The sequence below is a fragment of the Dromaius novaehollandiae genome, chromosome 11, assembly GCF_036370855.1.
Source record: "Dromaius novaehollandiae isolate bDroNov1 chromosome 11, bDroNov1.hap1, whole genome shotgun sequence".
Classification (NCBI taxonomy): domain Eukaryota; kingdom Metazoa; phylum Chordata; class Aves; order Casuariiformes; family Dromaiidae; genus Dromaius; species Dromaius novaehollandiae.
Genome location: NC_088108.1, coordinates 6,344,075 through 6,362,717, shown reverse-complemented (window position 1 = coordinate 6,362,717; position 18,643 = coordinate 6,344,075). Strand labels below are relative to the sequence as shown.

Below are 18,643 nucleotides of genomic sequence, written 5' to 3'. Positions count from 1 at the left end.
ATAGTGCTTTTGGTAATTAATCATGCTCCACCTTGAAAAAAGGATAGTTAGGATTCTTGCTCCCACCTCACTGCTTCAATGTATTCTCCTAATTGCAGTCCTTGTGTCTGATTTATATCTATTGTTATTGGGCCAGCATTGTTAGACATCTTAAATAAATAATGTCTCTGCTGGTATCTTTACCAATAGTGTTCATATTCCTTGCTCCTCTTTGCAATACATATTCATCTTTCCAGAATATGAGTGACAAGAACTATGTAATAATCCGAATAAGGGCTCACTCATACCTTGTAGGATGTCATCAGTGCTATCCTGTCTCTAGTAGCTCTATCTTTTGGGATACACTGTAATATAGATTTGTCTTTTTCTCAGCCCTATCACACTGGGAGATTCTGGGGGCAAAGCTGTGCTTTGCCTGTCTCCCTCTGTCTTCCCACACTCCTGACAGGATGTTTTGTCTCATCTCCATCCCCATGGCTTATGTGGCCACTTGTCCCTTCTGCCCTGCTAGCCAGGCCCTATAGGCCCTCTCTCATCCTTTCCAGCTAGGCCTTAGCACCTCCCTGAGCTTCTCTAACCATTGCAAAGAGAAAGGGGTCGAGGTTGGGGCCAAAGCCAGAAGCAGGCCAAACCCTAGTCCTGCTGTGGGATGAGGTGGGAAGAAATGGAGACAGGAGGATCAGGGAGAGGAACCCCTCTCAGAGAGGGGTTGTAGAGCATCTTTATGCTCCTTCTGCCACCTGGGAAGAGGAGGCTGGTCTGCGGGTGCTGTGAAGGGTCTTTAGCTGCATCAGTAGCTGTTGTCACATGTGGTCTCATGTGCTCCTCACTAGCAGCAGCAGAAGCCAATAGTTGGTAAGGAGAAGACAAACCTGACCTGTTCAGACTAGCCAAGCTAATCTGCATCTCCTTTCTACTCATCGCATTTCTGTTACTCTGCAATATTCCTTCTCTAAACTGATGCTGCCTCCCAACATCCCAGCAGCATAATTTGTCAGGATATTCCTGTTTTTTGTTGCAAAGCATCTCTCTAAGAAAGTATTTAACAAAATAGAATCCCAGGCCTTGAAGAATTGTTGTACTATTCACCTGTTGTTGATGATTCCTCTTTCACCCTAGTCCCACTAATGGACTTAGTAGAATTAGCCTGGTGCAAAGTGACAGCCAGGAAAAATAAAACTTCCTCCAATTTAAATGAAGGACTCGGCCATATGATCAGGTTATCACAGTGTAGCAAGTTACCACATGCCAGTGGAGCCATTGAGAGTATAGGCACTCTTAGTGTAACCATTTGAAGAGTAATGCAAGAGCAATTAGATCTCTTTTTGTTGAATTTTAAGCTAAAATTGAAAAGAGTAAACTTAAAAACAGGCAAAGAGACTATAACTGGCCAATTACTATGGCTGTTCTGATGCATAGTTAACTAATTTATTTCAACTTTATCACATGTCTGAGGATATCATTAAAATGGGAGGGACCCTTTATACATTTGTACTCCTAAGAGTATTTCTTTTCTAGGATTGTTCAAGTGAAGGAATAAATATGCATTTGACTCATGTTCTGACTCTAGAACAAGTTCTACTGTAAATCACAGGGGCTCCATTTTATCCAGTGCCCTTATTGATATCCATTAGCTCTTTGTATCTAGATATTTTTAGGCAAGGACCATCAGGAATAATTTGTAGAGTGCCTGGCATAAGAGTTGCCTGATGCTGGCATCATAGCTGCTGCTGAATTATAAATTAGTTCATTATAAAGTCAGTTAGTCTTTAGTATCTTTTGTGTGACTGACTCAATGTATATGCACAAAAAAAGGACAGCACAGAAAACTTGACGGCTCCCCTTACGTTTTCAATGATCACAAGCCTCAGAAGGGAGTATAAGGGCAGTAGTCATCAAGTGCCCTTTTACTAAAGCTATGAGACAGGTCAGCACCCAGCAAAATAGAATGTGAGTGGGGAGAGGTATGTGCTGTCACCTGGATGGGGGCTATGGAGTTAATGGGTGCTACCTGCAGAATCTGAACTGCAGCAGCAGGAGGAGATCGGGGGGTGATTTCTATTCATTGCTTGGCAATCAGCCTCTCTCCTGCTCCACTGGCCACTCTACAAGAGGAGCCAGATCTATATTTTCAGGGGCATGGCCTGCATAAAGCATGGTCCCTGCCACACACCAGGAACAGCCGCAACTTCTGTGTGTAGCAGAGAGGGATGCTATTATTCCTGGCTTGAAGACTTTGTGTGAAAGGGCTGTATGCAAGACTGTGGCAAGCCAAAGTATGTGTATTAATATAGCATGAGTGTTTCCTCAATTTGGGAGCCATCTGGCACATCTGGAGAATTGCTAATCCCCATAATCTATATTCTTTCTTTAACACAGATGGGGTTTTCAACTTTCAGAGAGCTCCTGTATGCAACGGTTTGTTTTAAAACAAAAAGTTAATATACCCTTGATGGCCTCTGCTTCTGCATTTTTCAGATTACTTCATTTCTGCAAGTATTGTAAAATAACATTGATGACATTTCTAATAATAATTCTTTTCAATGGCATAATTCAGTATGACATTTTCTAGAATGCCCAAACAAGCAGTACTTGAATGGCTATCTGTACAGGTTTATCACTGTAATGAGTTTTATCTCACTGAATTCCCAAAACATTAAATCCTGCACAGAACTGTCTTGCAAGTAGAACTTAAATTGATTTCTGTTTGTGCTGAAAGTAACTTTTTTTTTTTTGAGAGCGAGAGAGAGTGAGAGAGAGAGAGAGAGAGAGAGATGGAATCTGGGTTTACAAGCATGCCTTGTAATTTGTCTAATGACACACATCAGCTCCTCTCTTAACAGTAAACAATCAAATGCTTTGCTAACTTTAGCAAAATACATCCAGCAAGAAAATTTTCTTTTTGCCTGTGGTGTCTGTGGAATGAGTGCAGTCTCTGGATTTGCAGTAAGCTGAGTGCTGGTTTGCTGGGATGTGGTACAAGATGGAACTAAGGGCTAAGGGCTTGATTCATATTTCTTATTAACTTGGTTTAGTATCAGTGGCTTCAGTGGAACTGAGGCTGAGGTTCACCAGTGTGAGGAGAGAGTCAGGCTCAGAGGTCCATGTTCAGAGGGAACACAGGCAACACCATACAAACTGACTATTCAACAGATGAGAGGCTTTCAGAAGCAAAAATGTCACTTCTAGAGCCTGATTCAAGAGCTAGTCGTACCAGCTGAAGTTTTCACTTTTGGCTTCTAGTGCTTCTAGTCCCTGGATGGCTGCTGCTGCTTTTTTTTTTCTTTTAATTCTTTGATTCTTTGCATATCCACCACATGCTAACTTTTCCTATAACTCAGGCTTACCCATACTATGGTTTTTGAATGTCTTTGTTTCGCTGTTGGAGATAGAACTTCAGTCCACTCGTGCACATGTAACATTTTCCCCAGCCCTCTAATTTGTTTTATCAGAATGTATCACTCAAGGAACATCTGCAGGCTAGAAAATGAAGAAAAAATTTTCTCATATTGAAAGGTGAAAGGGGAAGATTGAATAAGCTCTTAAAAGGCTGCTTAGAAAGCAGTGCTAACTTTTGTTTCTGCTGCAGACTGTAATGTCTAAGCATTTTCATAGGAAAGATTATGAGACTTCATTTGTACACGATGCTCTTGTCTCTCCTGGCAGCAGATACAGATAGCCTTTGATTGCTTATTCTGTCTGAAGGCCTCCCTACCTCTAGTGCAATGTCAGGCTTTCTAAAACATCTCTCTTAATAGGACAACAGACACTGAGTTGCAGTCAAATATTTGGATGATGTGTATTAAACCCTCAGGGGAATTCTCTTTTTGCAGTCATCATATTTCCAGTCATAAAAGGATAATGCATAAAGCACTTCCAGTTTTTCTAAAAGGCCTCAGGTACAGGAAAGGACAAAAACCAAACAAACAACCCCCCCAGCAGACCCCCCAAACCAACCCCCTTTTCCTGATTTTGTCACCAGAGATTCCCAGAATTTGGTCTGTACTTTCATTAGAAATGAACTGTGTTCATCTTCCTGCAATAGTATGTATAAGTAAAACATCCCTGAGGATGTTTAACTATTTTCACCAGTATTTCAGTAAAACAGTATGTCATATAAAATAGGAATCTCGTCATTCTTACAGAGCTTCCTTCATGCATTTCTGTGAAGATATAAAATAAGTGCATGATAAAACCTGTTCATTTTTACTATAGATAGGTCTGCTGTATTTGTTTTACATTGTATATGTCTTTGTAGTGTTAGCGTACTGCTGTGTGGCAGCTTTAAGATATTGTAGCAGAGCCCGTGCACAAGACAAGAAAGCTATGTATATAACTGTAAATCAGCAGAAGCAGTTCCTTTTAATAATGTTTCCATCTACAGTACATAAAACAATCCCTGTTTTGAATAATTTGCTGAGCTAAATAATGAGACTAACATTCTACCTAGAATAGGGAAGATCAGGCAATAGAAATATCCACAATTTCAATCAGGATTAAAAATTACAGATCTCCAAAGGATGCTAAAATATGAGGAAAAAAACCCTGGAACTGATCAAAATTAGTGTCAGTCATTGATTTCTAGAACACACAAAGAGACGGTGAGTATAAATGTGTTACTTACAAGAGCTGAGGATTTTAGGGAATGAAAATGGAGACCAGGAGCTGGAGACTGCCTGCCATGCCAGCAGTGTTGATTTGGAAGCGATGGACACAAATAAACATTCAGCAAAGCTTAAAAAACTGCAATACAAGGCTAGCCAAAAGTGTCCATGTCCTTACCGTGCTGTGGCTGGCAGGCAATCCGTGTCTGGGAGCCTTCAGTCCCTCTAATCAGGCTCCGGGGATTTTGTTTGCCAGAGAGATTGTCCTTTAAGTGATCAGTGCAGGAAAACAGAGAAATAAAGAGAAATGAGCAAATTGTACAAGGCAAATAGCTGCAGGTCTTTAGCATGCTCCCTGCGTTTTCCTAAGCTGCATCTGCAGTGGAGAAAATATCCCAAAAATAGCTCAGGCTGCCAATGACTTGCTAAAACCTGAGAAAGAATTGCTGAATTTAAAGATCTGGGTTGCTGTGGGTGTACGATTAAAGTGAGAAAATGCTGGCAGGAAGAACCTAGGATGAAACCACATGCTTAAGGAGTAACTTGCGAGTTCACTGGTATCAGAACATGAGCTGACCTCTGATTTCCCCCTCCTCCAACCAGTGCCAGTTAACCCTTAAGAGTTCAGCATACAAGAAAATACTGCAATAGAAGATGGAAGAAAAAACATGACTAAAAAGGTCTTTTCAACCCTAATGTCTGTGATGCAGCGACAGTATTTTATAGCAGCTCCCTAGTTTATAAATTTCAAAGCAGTCAGAAAAGCTGATGTTTTGCAGAAGTCTTGGAACTGCACTAACTTTTGGAAACCTCAATCTTACACAGAGTGTATGCTAAAGCCCCCCCACCCCCCTTAAATCACTGCTAGTCCCACAGAGTGAATGGAATTTCAGGTAGAGTGGGAGGATGTATTCCTTTTGTGGGAGAAAGGAATACTTTAGGAATTTTTCTTCAACCGACTGACTCACGGACAAAGCTTCAAATAGTTCCCGAGTATTTGACACAGCCTTGGAGGAGGCAGTGGTATGTCTGTACTATGCCCACAACAAAATACAGTAGCCTAAGGACTGCTCTGGGTTGTTCTGGTCTGTAAGTGTCCCCTATGGATTCCATGTGCTTACATGGATACCTAGAGCATAGCATACTACTGACCCAGTCCTCAGCCTGCTCCCTGGCACTATTTGGTTAATTCCCTCATCTGGAAGAAAGCAAGAAGCACTTGGCACAAAGCTAGGTACGTTGGCTTGATGCCAGTTAAGTTTCCCAAGTAATGCCTAAAGTAATCTTCAGCAATCTGTTTAAGATAGTCTTAGGGCTGCCTGAGCACAGACCAGGAGCTAGTCCCCACTTTTCTTTATACTCAGACTGAAAGGGGAAACAGCTTTGGTAGTATAACTGGGTTAGATTCAGCCACATGGACTGGATTACAAGAAGCTGCTGCTTTGAAAAGCAGTTTTGCATTTGAGAAAAAAAGCTGAATATTGCCCTTGTTTCAGAACGTGCTTTTGTTTTAGCATTAGTTTTTGAGTCATGCTGAACAATAATGATATCATAGGAAGAACAACATATTTAATGTGCTTCAACAGTAGTGGTGTGCAATCACTTTACTATTCTGATAGGACTGTCCACTTTAACTGATAAAGCTATACTTCTTTTAGAGTATCTCAGCATTTTGTCTTGCAGATGCTGTGTGCATGTGAGTAGATTTAATATATGTGAAGCTACAGCAAATAGTAGCAAATAGACTATTTGCTGTAGCTTCACACTCACAGTGAAGTTCTCTGGGGCTAAGTATTAAAGCATTTGTTCCATAAAAATAAATAGACATTTAAGTTGCACATATACAAGTATATATATACCTTCCCTTTTGCAGGTGCTTTGGAGAAAAAGACTCTCTATCATATCTCTGGGTCTGTCTGCAGTTCTAACCATTCTGATCTGAAGTGTTGTTCTAGGAGCTAGAACAGTAGACAATCCCTGAAGTAGGCTGCTCATATCTTACTTGTATTTATACACAAACAGACATCTTCTGAAGTGTTTCTGCTGACTATTATGAAATGGAGATATTAGAAATTGTGACCTAAATAATCGTGATTCTCATGTGTTGCAGCATTCATTCTCATTCAAAAGGCAACAAGTACTCATACAAATCTAGTGTTGGTATGTATTATCTCAGAAGTTTCAGGGCTAGCTCAAGAAATATGACTACTAATCTCCTAAAACTCCTAAATCCTGTCTTTGAAGCAGCAAGAAATAATACCAAAGACTTTTATAGGCACCTTTTTGTAAGTTAATAAAACCTAAAGCCAATAATAATGCTGGCTAGTGGGTAATTCATCACATATGGTACACTGCTAGTGATACATCAGCACACGACTATCATCAGAGGCTAGCATGTGTGTGCTAGCAGATGAACTATGCATTGAAAAATGAGATCCTTTTTTGCCACAAGAGAGGTCATTAATTCAAATGCTCTTTTTGTCTCTTCGTGTTATAAAGGGGTTGCTAATGCAACACAATAAAGCATCAGTTCAGCTTGAACAACTGGAAACTTTAGTATTCTGAACCATCCTCTCTCTGTTGAAGTTTCAAGTACTGAGAGTCTAGAAAATAAATTATACATATGAGATAAAGCTTTTTTTGACTTTTTTAAAGTTAAATATAGCATAGGACAAAAGTGAAATGAAGAAAGTGTGACAATTCTGAGTAGAGAACAGATGGGTGGTTTGGCATGAAAGCAAAGGTGTAAACATACATTCATCGTTCTTACAGTGAAACACTACAATGCTTATGGTGTCTGTCAAACCGATGTGGTACAAGTAGATCTCTTTCCACTGAGCATGCTGCTTTATGTCATGGTATCTCTAAAATATCTAACACTCTCTCAAGAGCTAAATGGTTGAATATTCTTGTTCTTTGTTTCAATTCAGTCATTTTGAGCACTCAGTGTAAGCTAAGTGCTGGCTTTTATCCTTGATTTCCCTGAGAAGGAGAGAAGTAACTGAAACCAGTGCTATCCCACCGGAAGTGTCATAGCTATGAGCAAATGTGACCAATAAACCCTCTGCCGTTGTGTCTGTATGCACATCAGGATCAGAATTTCAACATGCAATAATCTTTGGGAGCTCTTGCCTGCAGCTGTTAGTTGATTTGGAGAAACAATGTCCAGTTTCTACCAGTATAATGGAGTGACCAGACCAGTTTGGCCATAAATGAGAACTCTGTTAAAGAAACTCGTTCAGCAAAATAAACTGTGAAATTAAAGGGAATGTTTTGTACACTTCACTGGGGCAGAATGTCATCAACTGTTTTTCCTGTTAGACTTCCCTAGTCTGTTGTTCAGGGAGCTTTTTGGAGCATGAGCTTTGAGGTGATGTCTGGCACATGTAACTGCAGTAGGAAAATTTCCAGTGTATTGACACATAATTAGCTTTGTACAACAGTGCTAGACTTGGTATGAAAATGACATTTTGAGATTACCCAAAACTGTGACTACGATTTGGAAAAGAAGCCCCTAAATGCCAGTCCTGGTGAAATCAATGGGAAGAAAAAGAGCACAGTGTTTTATACTGCAGTGTTAGAACTTTAAGGATGAGCTTGCATGTAGCAAAAGTTTCTCAGAGTTTAAAAAAAGAACAAAAATCAAATGAGAGCTTTTTAAAGTCAGTACAAGCTTACCACTGAATTAGTATGGTACCTTAGCTGACAGCTTGCAGAAAGTTCTTTTTTTAATTGCATGAGGGAATATTGGACTAAGCGCTATATTGGCCGAATCCTGGTCCCACTGAAATCAATAGGGAAACTCCTTTTGATTCAGGGTGCTGAATGAGGTCCTAATGAAAGTAGTCACTTGGAGAAGAAGACTTACTGAAAGTGTCCCTGTTAATGGTGAAATAAGTAATGGCCTAGAGGGTAAAATAATATATTATGCTTTCACGAAATGTGGAAATGAAATGCTTAGTTCAAGCACCTATGCAGTCCACAGAAAGGCCGCTGACTTACATGCATTGTGAAATTTTAGTAGTTATTCTGAATACTTGTAGTTTCCATCAATCCTTTGTTACAGCAACTAAAGCAGAGATTAGATCTTAACCCTAAATTATTGTTTGAAACAGTTATGAGCATAATCTCACTTCTCCGCTGAAAAGGAGGGTTCAACTGGCTAACTGTAGTGATGTGTTTCTTTTTTATATGGAACAACATGGAAAACTGCATGATGGACACAGTCAAGATGAGTGAATCTAGAGATTTTATTTGCTGAGATTTTATTTATGTTTTTTAATTTAGAAATTGAAAAATACCAATGTTCAGAGGAATTTTCATGGTTTTTACCATGTTATCACTAAATCAACAACAAAATATTTTTTACCAAAGTTTAACAGTGCAGAATTAAACCGGATCTATTGAATCGAGACAACTGAGACCTCCTTAGGCCATTTCAAAGATCTTCTCCATTTCATTTAAGGTATCAAGTCAACTCTTCTTCTGTAATGCTTTTCATGTAATGGGCTCTGTGTAATATGAAGTTGCAATTCAAACACAGTAGTTAGGAAAATGCCAATCTGAAAGCCTAAACGTAAGATACACTGCATCTTGGAATAATCCATTGCTCCAAATTATATGATTAAAAAAAGGTTTTGATTGGAATGCCAGTGGTTCTCTGAGTGTGCACTGTTTTTAATATGGATATTTTTAGCCTTCTGGTCTGTCCTCAAAGGCATCAGTAATGTCCCAGGGCATCATAAAGGGATGCGTTAGTGCCTTGAAAAATGTTGTTTAGCTGAATCATGAGAGTCTGAATTCGGCAGAATTCAGAAATGAATTTTCTCTGGTGATCCTCACATGAGACATAAAGAAATCAATTGCCTTAGCAATGTCTGGGAGCAGAGCATGTCAAGGATATAGTTTGCTTCCCTGAGTTTATAATGAAACATCTCATTACATTGATTGCCCTAAGGTGCTAATTTGATACATTCTGCATCTGCTTGCCCTGAGCGTTCTAAGGTCGCCTTAGCAGAGAAAGACAATAGGGTAAGAAATTTCTATTAACAACCACCAGAAACGCAATCATTCCCATACTATGAATTATTCAGTTTGACCTTAGTGTATCCATTCAATGTTGTGTACACAACAGTATAAATCAGAAGACTCCAAAGCAACTAATTCCCGGATACTAACAACTCCATTACCAAAAGATTTATTTTGAATGTGAGGGAAAAACTGTGAGCAGAATGGTCCTGATTCTGCTCCATTGTACAGCTGTAAATCAAAGTAATTCTAGCAATTTTTGCTCGGTCTTTCTAAACTTGCACCTTCCAGGTCAGGATAGAAGTTGAATTAGATAATTGGTATATACTTTCTTGAGATGAAATGTACAGTGATGAAAATGAAAGGTACTTTATCTTATAGTTGTGATTAGCTTAGTTTCTCAATGCCTGGAAATGTTCCTGGAAAGAGTCAAGACTTTTTTCTTGGGCTTGATTTTACTTTGAAATGTACAAATTGGGAAAGGTTATATTAAAAATCAGTTGCAGCCAGAAGCCCAGCAGGGTCATTCTGTCTAATATTTCCCCCGACTGTGGGGAAAAACTGCTATTTCGACTGCTGTTTTGCCTTTCCCTTCTCTCATCATCATCTCTGTCTCCAGTGCAGCGATGCTGTTCTAAGATGGCTTAGAAGTTCCTCTTGTTTAAACATACTTTTTATATCTCTACTGCCTGCAGTCAGACTATCTAAATATCCTGGAAAAGTATACATAACCAAATAGTATCACAGTGATCCTTTGAGGTAGGGTAGCAATTTTATAATAAAGAAGAAATGGAGTAAAGAAGTTAAATGATTTTTCAAGAGCTGCACAGGAAGAGTATGTCAGGATCCAGACTGGAGCCTGAGCCTGTGCTTTTTTTCAATTCATAACTGTTTTCTGGTACTTTCTGAAGCTGAGGAAATTTAGAAATGTCTAAAAACAATTTAAAAAAAACATGCAAACAAATAAAAATAAAAATGCAATGTCTATAAGGTTTCTCTGACTGTACCATTACTCAAAATCTCCCTTCACCTTAGAGAGTTGTTGTCACCTTTTCTATCCATCAGACCCCTTTGCTCTGCTTCTGCTTTCTCCATGGCAATGGCATCTTTATCAACTCATGGTGTTGTTTCTCTGAGAGAATATATCAAATGTCTTCTGTGACTACAAGGAGACTCAAAATATTGCATCTGTCAGTTTAGATAGTCTTAGGTAGTGTTAGTCTCAGTTTAGATATACATGTACCTGAAGATAAGTATGCATTAAAGTCCACAGGACTATATTTAGCTGCTCTTTTGGTTAGGGATAATTTCCCCGGCTGAGATCTTAGGGCCTTTCTGCTGTACTAGGCCTCCCTCACTGCCCCCTACACAGGCAAGCTTTTGGTCTCCAGAGACAGGATACTGGAGTAGTTGCATCAGTGTTCTGGCTGGGTATGATAATTCTTGTATTTCTATTCAAATAGTCTGCCAGTTCCAGTTCCAGTTTAGCTGATGTGTAAACTGGCCAGCAGGGCTTCATGAAATTATTCCTTTCCTTCAACATTTTAATCCCTTCATCTTTTCTCAAGGAAAGTTCCCATGACTACAGTAGGAATTTTGCTTGAGGTCTGTAGAATCAGACCCAAGATTTAAATGTGCTGTTTAACAATTATTGGTTATAATGCACTGAAATATTATCCAGTATGAATCCCTGGTGGATCTCATTCCGACTTTTTAGCAGATTGGTTATGGATAAGAAGATGAACATTTTTTCAAGTGTTGTTACTAATATTAAGCAAAGAAAATATTTTGATGGTGTTTTAAGAATGTCCCATTGGTTAGTTATAAAAGAGAAAGCCCAAAGTAGTGTTCAAAGGCAGTTCCACATAATCAGCCTCAAAGACTGTGGTACAGGATTCCTGTGTTATGGTTAATGGAAAAGAATTCTGGTTGGGCAAGTAAAGGTGGAGGTTTTAATCTGCCGATTTGTTCCATGTAATACATTTTTCCGCTACTGCACAATGCTTTTCAGTAGCATTGCTTATGAGCCCCTCCCAAGGTTTAAATTAATGGGGAAAAGATTAGTGGAAATGCTTTGAGTTTAACATGAAGTTCTCAGCAGATGCAATGTAGCAGTTTACTGTAAATTGGATTTTCAGTACCATGGTGTCCATAAGGCAGATACATTACCGTGCCTTCTCCCCTCGTGTTTATTTCAGACTTGAAATGTAGTGATCAAATTTGCTGCACTTTGGGCAGTACAAAAGCAGCATCAAATACACGGTTGAGATTTTCTAGCACAAAGACACTCTCAGTAGTGATACCCTTTGGGCCATGTTGAAAAGAAAGAGAGGGGAAGAAAGTCAGGTAGGGCGGCATGGCTGTCTTGAGCCCCCAGCCTGTGGGTGCCGTAGCCTGTGGCCCTCTCATTCAGCTTGCAGTGATGACAGGCAGAGAATTAGTGAGTCAAAAGAGTCTTACCAATGCCCTTCTCGCAGCGCTTTCTCAGTTCAACTTCGTTCGGATGATAATAGTGGTCTTTTTCTAGGTCCTTAGGGAATATATTCTGTAAAATACAAATGTTCTTGCCTTTTGGAGTACGTTTCTGTTGACGCATGACTGTCACTTTGCTGTGGCTTTCCAATTCTGCGTCATTTCAAAGAATTTTCATCTTCTAGGTAGCTGAAGAGCCTCAGTTAGCTAAGTGGTTACCAGTCCACCTTCGTTATTTTGTTAGCATCTCTAGCACTTTCCCTGAGGTGTCTTTTTTGAACAGAAAGCTAGTATGTATTTTTTTTTTTTTTGTAATCATGGATGCCATTTCAACAGAATATTTAATTATGTTTCTCTCCAGTTTAGGTCTGGAGCCAGTTTGGGTTTGTTCTAATTAGAACAAGATTTTCTAAATGAAGACCTTTTTCAGTGGCTTTCAACTCAGTTAGAGATCAGAATCTTAACTTCTGTTTAGGGCAGGCATTTGGAAAAGTATGTAATTATGTCTTTACTTCATACTGACTTCAGTGGGGCTGTTCACAGCCTTATAGATGAGCATGTGCTTAACTGCCTTGCTAGCCTAGGCCTGGATATGAGCAAAGGCCTTGGGAATTTTAAGGTGTTTTACCAGGCCAAAGAAGAAAAAAGTTACGGGTATTTGTCTTAGAGCTGCCCTTAAGACTTACTGATTTAATTTTTAATGTCAATGAATATGTATTTTCTTGCCATCTTAATTCCCAGATGGATCGAGCTAGCAGCAGAGAGTGACCACGCATGGGGGGACGGTGTGGGAGTGACAGAATGGGTTGGGATACATCAGACCCCAACCTGTGTTCTGAGAAACACCTTTATGAATCCTCGGCGTTGTACTGGTTTCCAGTTGCTAGAGGGCAGCATTGTATAAACTGTGAGAGCATGACACCTTGAGCATCTAATTATTCTGAGTTTAAATGGGGTACTTCTCTAGGATATCAGTGGTTTTCCAGTTTTATGATCCTGGTTTAGTTAATAAAGCCATTTCTAGTTTGACTGCCACCTCAGTGATGTTAACATTCATGTATCTGCATTCCCCCATTTCGTTTTGGTTCATCATAAATGCTTAAGAGAGAATTATCTTGGTCACTTTTCTTCTTGCAACAGCTAACAAAGTGGAGAAATTATGAGATTTTAGTAATAGGCTTCCCAATTTATTTTATGTAGTACATGATAGTAGTGTACAATTCATTTGTTTTCCTGCTTCCCCAGTAGATGGCATCTGCAAAATATTTGTGTTTTGGTCCCTGCAGCAGAGAATGGTTCAGTACAAAATTCGTCACAAATTATTTACTTCTTACTTCTGAGTGTTGCTTTGCCTTCTGTCTCAGAAGGGCATGCTTCCATGTTATTTTTCTCCTCTTGGACTGTTCCTTACTTTTCCAATGCAATGCATGTCGTATATGCATTTTAACAGTAAATATAACACTAAAATGAACAGTAAATTGTTCACAGTGCTCATAAACAAGCAAGCACTAGAACAATACTCACAAGAAATTTTTGTTTCAAATACTTGTACAAAGCAATTTTCAATTATAAAAAGTACAGTTCTGAAATTCCTGCAGTTTCAGTACTGAGTTTTTGATAGATAATTTGCATATAAGTCAGCACAAAAAAATCAGTATTTTAAAATGTGGCAATTAATTTGGGGATTCTGTGTGGAACATCTTTGTCAGGCATCTAAAAACTAAGAGCCTCTCCAAATTGCAAGCTCCTTCTAAATATTTGGCTATCCTTGTTATGTGTACTTCTGCTTTCTGCCTCCTGTGGAGATTTATTTTGGTTGCTGTTAATTTAACACATTACACAAAAACAGGCAAAAGCACCTACAGGGCTGCCCTAAACGTTCGTCAGCTGGGCTTACTCTCCAGCCCTCTCCCTGTGTCTGGGGAAGGCTGGACTTCGCATTCCAGCCCCGACCCTGACCATGCACTTTGCACTGAAAAGCTGTCGGCATTTGCGATGTAGAACAGAATGTGCATGCGGTTGTGCAGGCTTTATCTTGCTAGACAGACTGTATCGTAGGAGACTCCCCTGTCTTTTTAGGGGAGCTTTATGTACCTTTAAACTAGTGTGCATCTAGGGGAAAATACCAAAAGTAACATCTGTCACAGAGTTTCTCCCATATTGTCCTTGATGCTGTGCCTGCTACCTTTAAGCTCCACTGATGACCTTTAAGATCTGTGAGGCCAGGGTCACTTCTTTAAACTCCTCTACTGCTGGATGGCCCACGGGATTCCCTGTCCTCCCCTCAGAGCCTTATGCTCAAGTATCATTTCCTTAGCACCGCTGCACAAAAAGAGCCTCAGCCCGCCTGGTCTCACCCGTTCCTCCCTGAACTTGCTGCTTACTCCTGAGTGCAGAAAGGAGGAATCTGTCAGAAGAGCTGAGATGTAAGACTCAACCTCTCTGAATGCAATGCCTTCACTTAGGGTTTGGTGGAGAAAAGATTAGACTGAGGCCCAGTTTCATTTGAATATCTGAAGGGTGAGGATCTAGAAAGTAATAAACAACATTCAGTCAATCAGAGTGTTTATGCTCAGGGAAGCAGAGTTATAGGAGTGTGTTGAGTCTTTCATTCTGTTGTGTGTTGAGTCACTGTAGTAATTCCTTTGTAACTTGGCCTAGCAGCATACTGTATGTTCAGTTAGACACCAGCCACATGGCTGGAGAGGATAATCCATGGCTTCATTTTCAGAAGTTTCTTCATTTTAGTTCATTTTTTAGCAGTATGAAAATAAGTAGTTTTAAAAATAAGGAACGTGTTGCTCAAATGCCCTCAAATGCTCGAATCAACATTGGATTATATTATTTGATTACAGCAGCGTGTGTCCGTTACTGTGCTCAAAGCTGTGTCAGTGTTTCCATTTGAGGCTTCTATTTTATGGGTTTATTATTTGGCTGCAGAACTATACTTTAGGCTGTAGCTTGGCATGCTAGGTATTGATGCTAATGCAAATTTCTTTCACTCAGATAAAAAAAGCATTATTTAGCTATTTTAAACTAAGTTTTAAAAAAAAGCCAACTTCTAAATAAGTGCAAAGTAGCATAGTACCATTCAAACCAATGCGTGAACTGGCTTACACAAGCAACAGATCTGGTCCTGCTGGCCTCTTGTGTTTTGCCAGAAACATCTGCTATTAAAAGTATAGCTTATAATTTGAAAAGTCTTTGATTTTTAAAAGCTAAATTAATCAAGGAATTAATAAGTAATATGATGAAATTAGGAGATGGATGATGCTCTTGCTAAAGTCAGAAGAAGTTGTACTGTTGACTTCGATAGGTGTTGAAGTTTTGACAGTTTTATTTGCTTGAGCTACTAAGTTGAATGAACTCAGGAAGGAGCTCCACGTCGATAAACCCTTACAACTGCAGAGACCTGCCTTTCAGAGTAGGTGCCAGGCTCTGATCTCTCAGAAAGGCGTTCCTGATGACTGCGCATGTGAAACCTTGTTGGACACCAGTGTGAAATCAGTGGGAGGTTTTAGCTCAGGCTTTCTTTTGCTAACCTTTCAGAACCAACCAACAGACCCCACAAAACTAGGGTCTACGGACACCTCCTGTGGCTGGTTTCAGTGGAGGAGCCACAGGGACAGGTGTCCTTAGTCCTGCTGCTGGGCGTGAGGCGTGCTGCCGAGGTGCTGTGGGACCGCTACCTGAACCTCTCCTGCGACCCGAGCCAGCCCCTGCTCACAGTCAATGGCAGTCTTTCCATTTCCTGCAGTGGGAGTTGAAACAGGCTTCTGGTACCTCCCAATTCGTTCAGGCTGGAAAGAAACTTCCTCAGGGAAGGTCGCCCCATCACTGTCTGTTATGGGGTTTCTTCCTCTTCTCTTCTCCCCCATACCTGCCGTAAACCAACTTACATTGGCAACAGAGTTCTGGAGCGGATACAACGCTGTTCTCCTCTCCAACGTGTTCCTGCAGGGATGAAGAGCAGACTTCAGTCTCTACAGGCTGGCAATCTGCTTCCTTTCACGAAGGCTACAATCAGTTCATTTTTTAACTCTATGCCTTTATTTGTAGACTCTCGGTATGAAATTTCTTTTGATTGTTTGTCTAGTTTTTAGTTTCATAACTAAAGAACAAAAAACACTTTCAGACCTTCTTTTAAAAATCTTTTTTTTTACTTCTGGGAAGCAAAAAGCAGCCAAAGACACACAGTACTGAATAAGTCCAATTATGCTGCATTCTTGTGGTTGAGTAAGACACAGAGAAACTAAAACAAACTAACATAAACAGGGAAAGCCAAATTAAATACTTACATTTGTATAGTGCAAGAGGATCCTGGGCTCAGGAATGTAATTCAGTCTTTATTTATTTTTTAAGTAGACAGTGCATAAAATAGTTGGAGATCTGTGCAATGCAGCTCTAAGGTAGTTGAATACTTACTGACTAAAGAGTCAGCTAATACAGGATTGTAAGGGGACTACGTGTTTGCTCAGTGTGCAAGACAGCTTTGGCAAATATAAAGAAAGGATCACAGAGTCAGTCATGGCTCTTCATAATGCAAAAGCAAAATATCAAATGGATACCCAGCACCAAATGCGGAGAGAGAATTTGGGTGTGTAATTGTCACATACGCGATTTACTCGGCACTGGAAGTGTGAACTCCTACTTGAAGCAAAAATGAATGTGGTATGTAAGGAATGCAGATGTTTATCTATATATCATTGCCACTGGGGCTTCTCACAGTCCTCCTAATAATTGTGCTGCAGAAGAGCTTTTGGACTTTTCCAAAACAAATCTGACCTTCCCATCACTCCCTACTTCAATGTGCTTTCTGCAAAAGAAGATACATGAAAAAGTAGCTGCAGCATGGTCTGGATGTTGGGAAATGGCTACAGCACATTATTTAATATCTTAAGATTGGGGTAGAAGGATTTTTTCTGGAGGCAGCACAGTTCACTGACATAAATTATTTACTCAGTGCCAGTGATTCCTGCACTAGTTCTAAGGTCTACCAATGACATAATAGGCAATTGGCTATTGAAGCACTGACAAAGTTGCTGTTTTCTCCTGTTAGGTTGAACTGAAGAAGCTACAGTTTGTTAAATACTTTATTAGTTACTTTTCTGTGCACACAAATGCCAGCAGCCATTATTGGGCTGTTTGGGGAGTGAGAGGAAATACGGTACACATTCACAAATGAAATGGAGGGTGAACCACAACCCTCATTAAGCAGTGATCCAGCTAAGACTTATGTAGGTGATCAGTACTTCCAGACTCATCTACCTTTGCAAAAGAAGACCCAAAGACTGACTTCCGCTCAGTTTTAATCTCAATAACCAATAAACATCAGGAATTCCAAATCCGTGAAATGTCCATGCCCATACTCCAGATTTACTCCGTTATAACTGTGCGTCAAATTTGATGTGAAGTCTGGGATAAAAAGGTAGATCCAGAACGCTTTAGTGGCTCAATGTAAACAATCGGGGTGAGGGGCATATCTCTAACTATCTTCCTCTGCCAAAGTGTCACTCCAGTCATTGTAAAGACTCTTTGTAAGCTGTTTTTATTTTTTTAAACAGTCGCTAGAGGCAGATGCCACAGATTTGAGCTATTCGGTGTCCTATCCTGGGGTTTACACCCTACAGACTTCTGGAGGAATAATCCCCCTAACTCTGGCAGGTTGCCTGGAGTCGGTTATGAGGACAAGGGACAAAACTGTCAAACTTGCAGCCATGAGGGTTTGTCAGGAATTCCAGAATGTTGTTGTACTGAATTATTTCAGCCTATCAGTCTGTCAAAGGAATGTTTTATCTTCTGTTTTTCCCTCTCCTTCTCCCCCCTGCTCTTTAATGTCCATTTTCCTCTGCTCCCCCTTCCCAAACTGGTTGCAGATCATACAGCAAAGACAATGTTTCAGTTATTACTGCAGTTTTTCCCCTTTAATATTCCTTCACTTTGCAGTCTCCACATAAAAGGTCACCAACCTTGGCTTTGGCTGATGCCATTGATACTGGCTTTATGTTGTAATCCTTCTTCAATTCGCTGATCAGCCTTGTACCATCCCCAGCTGTCATGATATGTAAACCAAAATATCAGGATGTCCTTGTTAAGAATGGTGGCCTAGCTTTAGCTACTCACATGCATATTTAGTCACTTTAAATGGCTAGATTTTTACTTAGCAAGCTAGATTTTTATATACCAGTTTCCACAGAAGTCAGTGAGAACTGTTGGATACTCAACAGTTCTGGAAATTAGGCCACACATTAATGTGCCTACATAAGGATTTAAGCACTAAGAGCTGAAAAAAAATAGCTAATACTACAGTTAGTAGTAGTTATTTCCCTCTGTTATTTCCTGTCCCCTCTGGTTCTTAGCCCATGTTGCTGCTTTGGCATCTCTGTTATTGAGCCAGCTACGGAGGCTGTGCGACTTACCTGCTGAACCAGGGCAGAAGGGACCTGTCCTTCGGCACTGAATCGCTGGCAGCATCCGAAGCAGAATCCAAGGCTCTGGACTGCCCTCACCTCTCAACTGAAGACCATGCTGTCTCCGTG

General features: G+C 40.1%; 1 protein-coding gene and 1 long non-coding RNA gene across 6 annotated transcripts in view; one reads left to right on the top strand and one right to left on the bottom strand.

Moving 5' to 3' along the window:
• AMMECR1 (AMMECR nuclear protein 1) overlaps positions 1-5,111 on the bottom strand; it is a 107,639-nt gene extending 102,528 nt beyond the window's left edge. Inside the window, exon 1 of one of the 4 annotated variants that reach the window (XR_010391007.1) lies at positions 4,783-5,111. Coding sequence is in view for 2 of the 4 variants with exons in the window: in XM_064518136.1 (XP_064374206.1) it covers positions 4,783-4,954 (172 nt within the window). In the remaining 2 variants the exon portion in view is untranslated. The remainder of the gene's footprint in view (positions 1-4,782) is intronic. The other 3 variants (XR_010391006.1, XM_064518136.1, XM_064518137.1) reach the window with 3 other exon arrangements.
• Positions 1-18,643, top strand: part of LOC135329539 (uncharacterized) — a 78,376-nt gene that overhangs the window by 21,790 nt on the left and 37,943 nt on the right. The window lies entirely within an intron of this gene.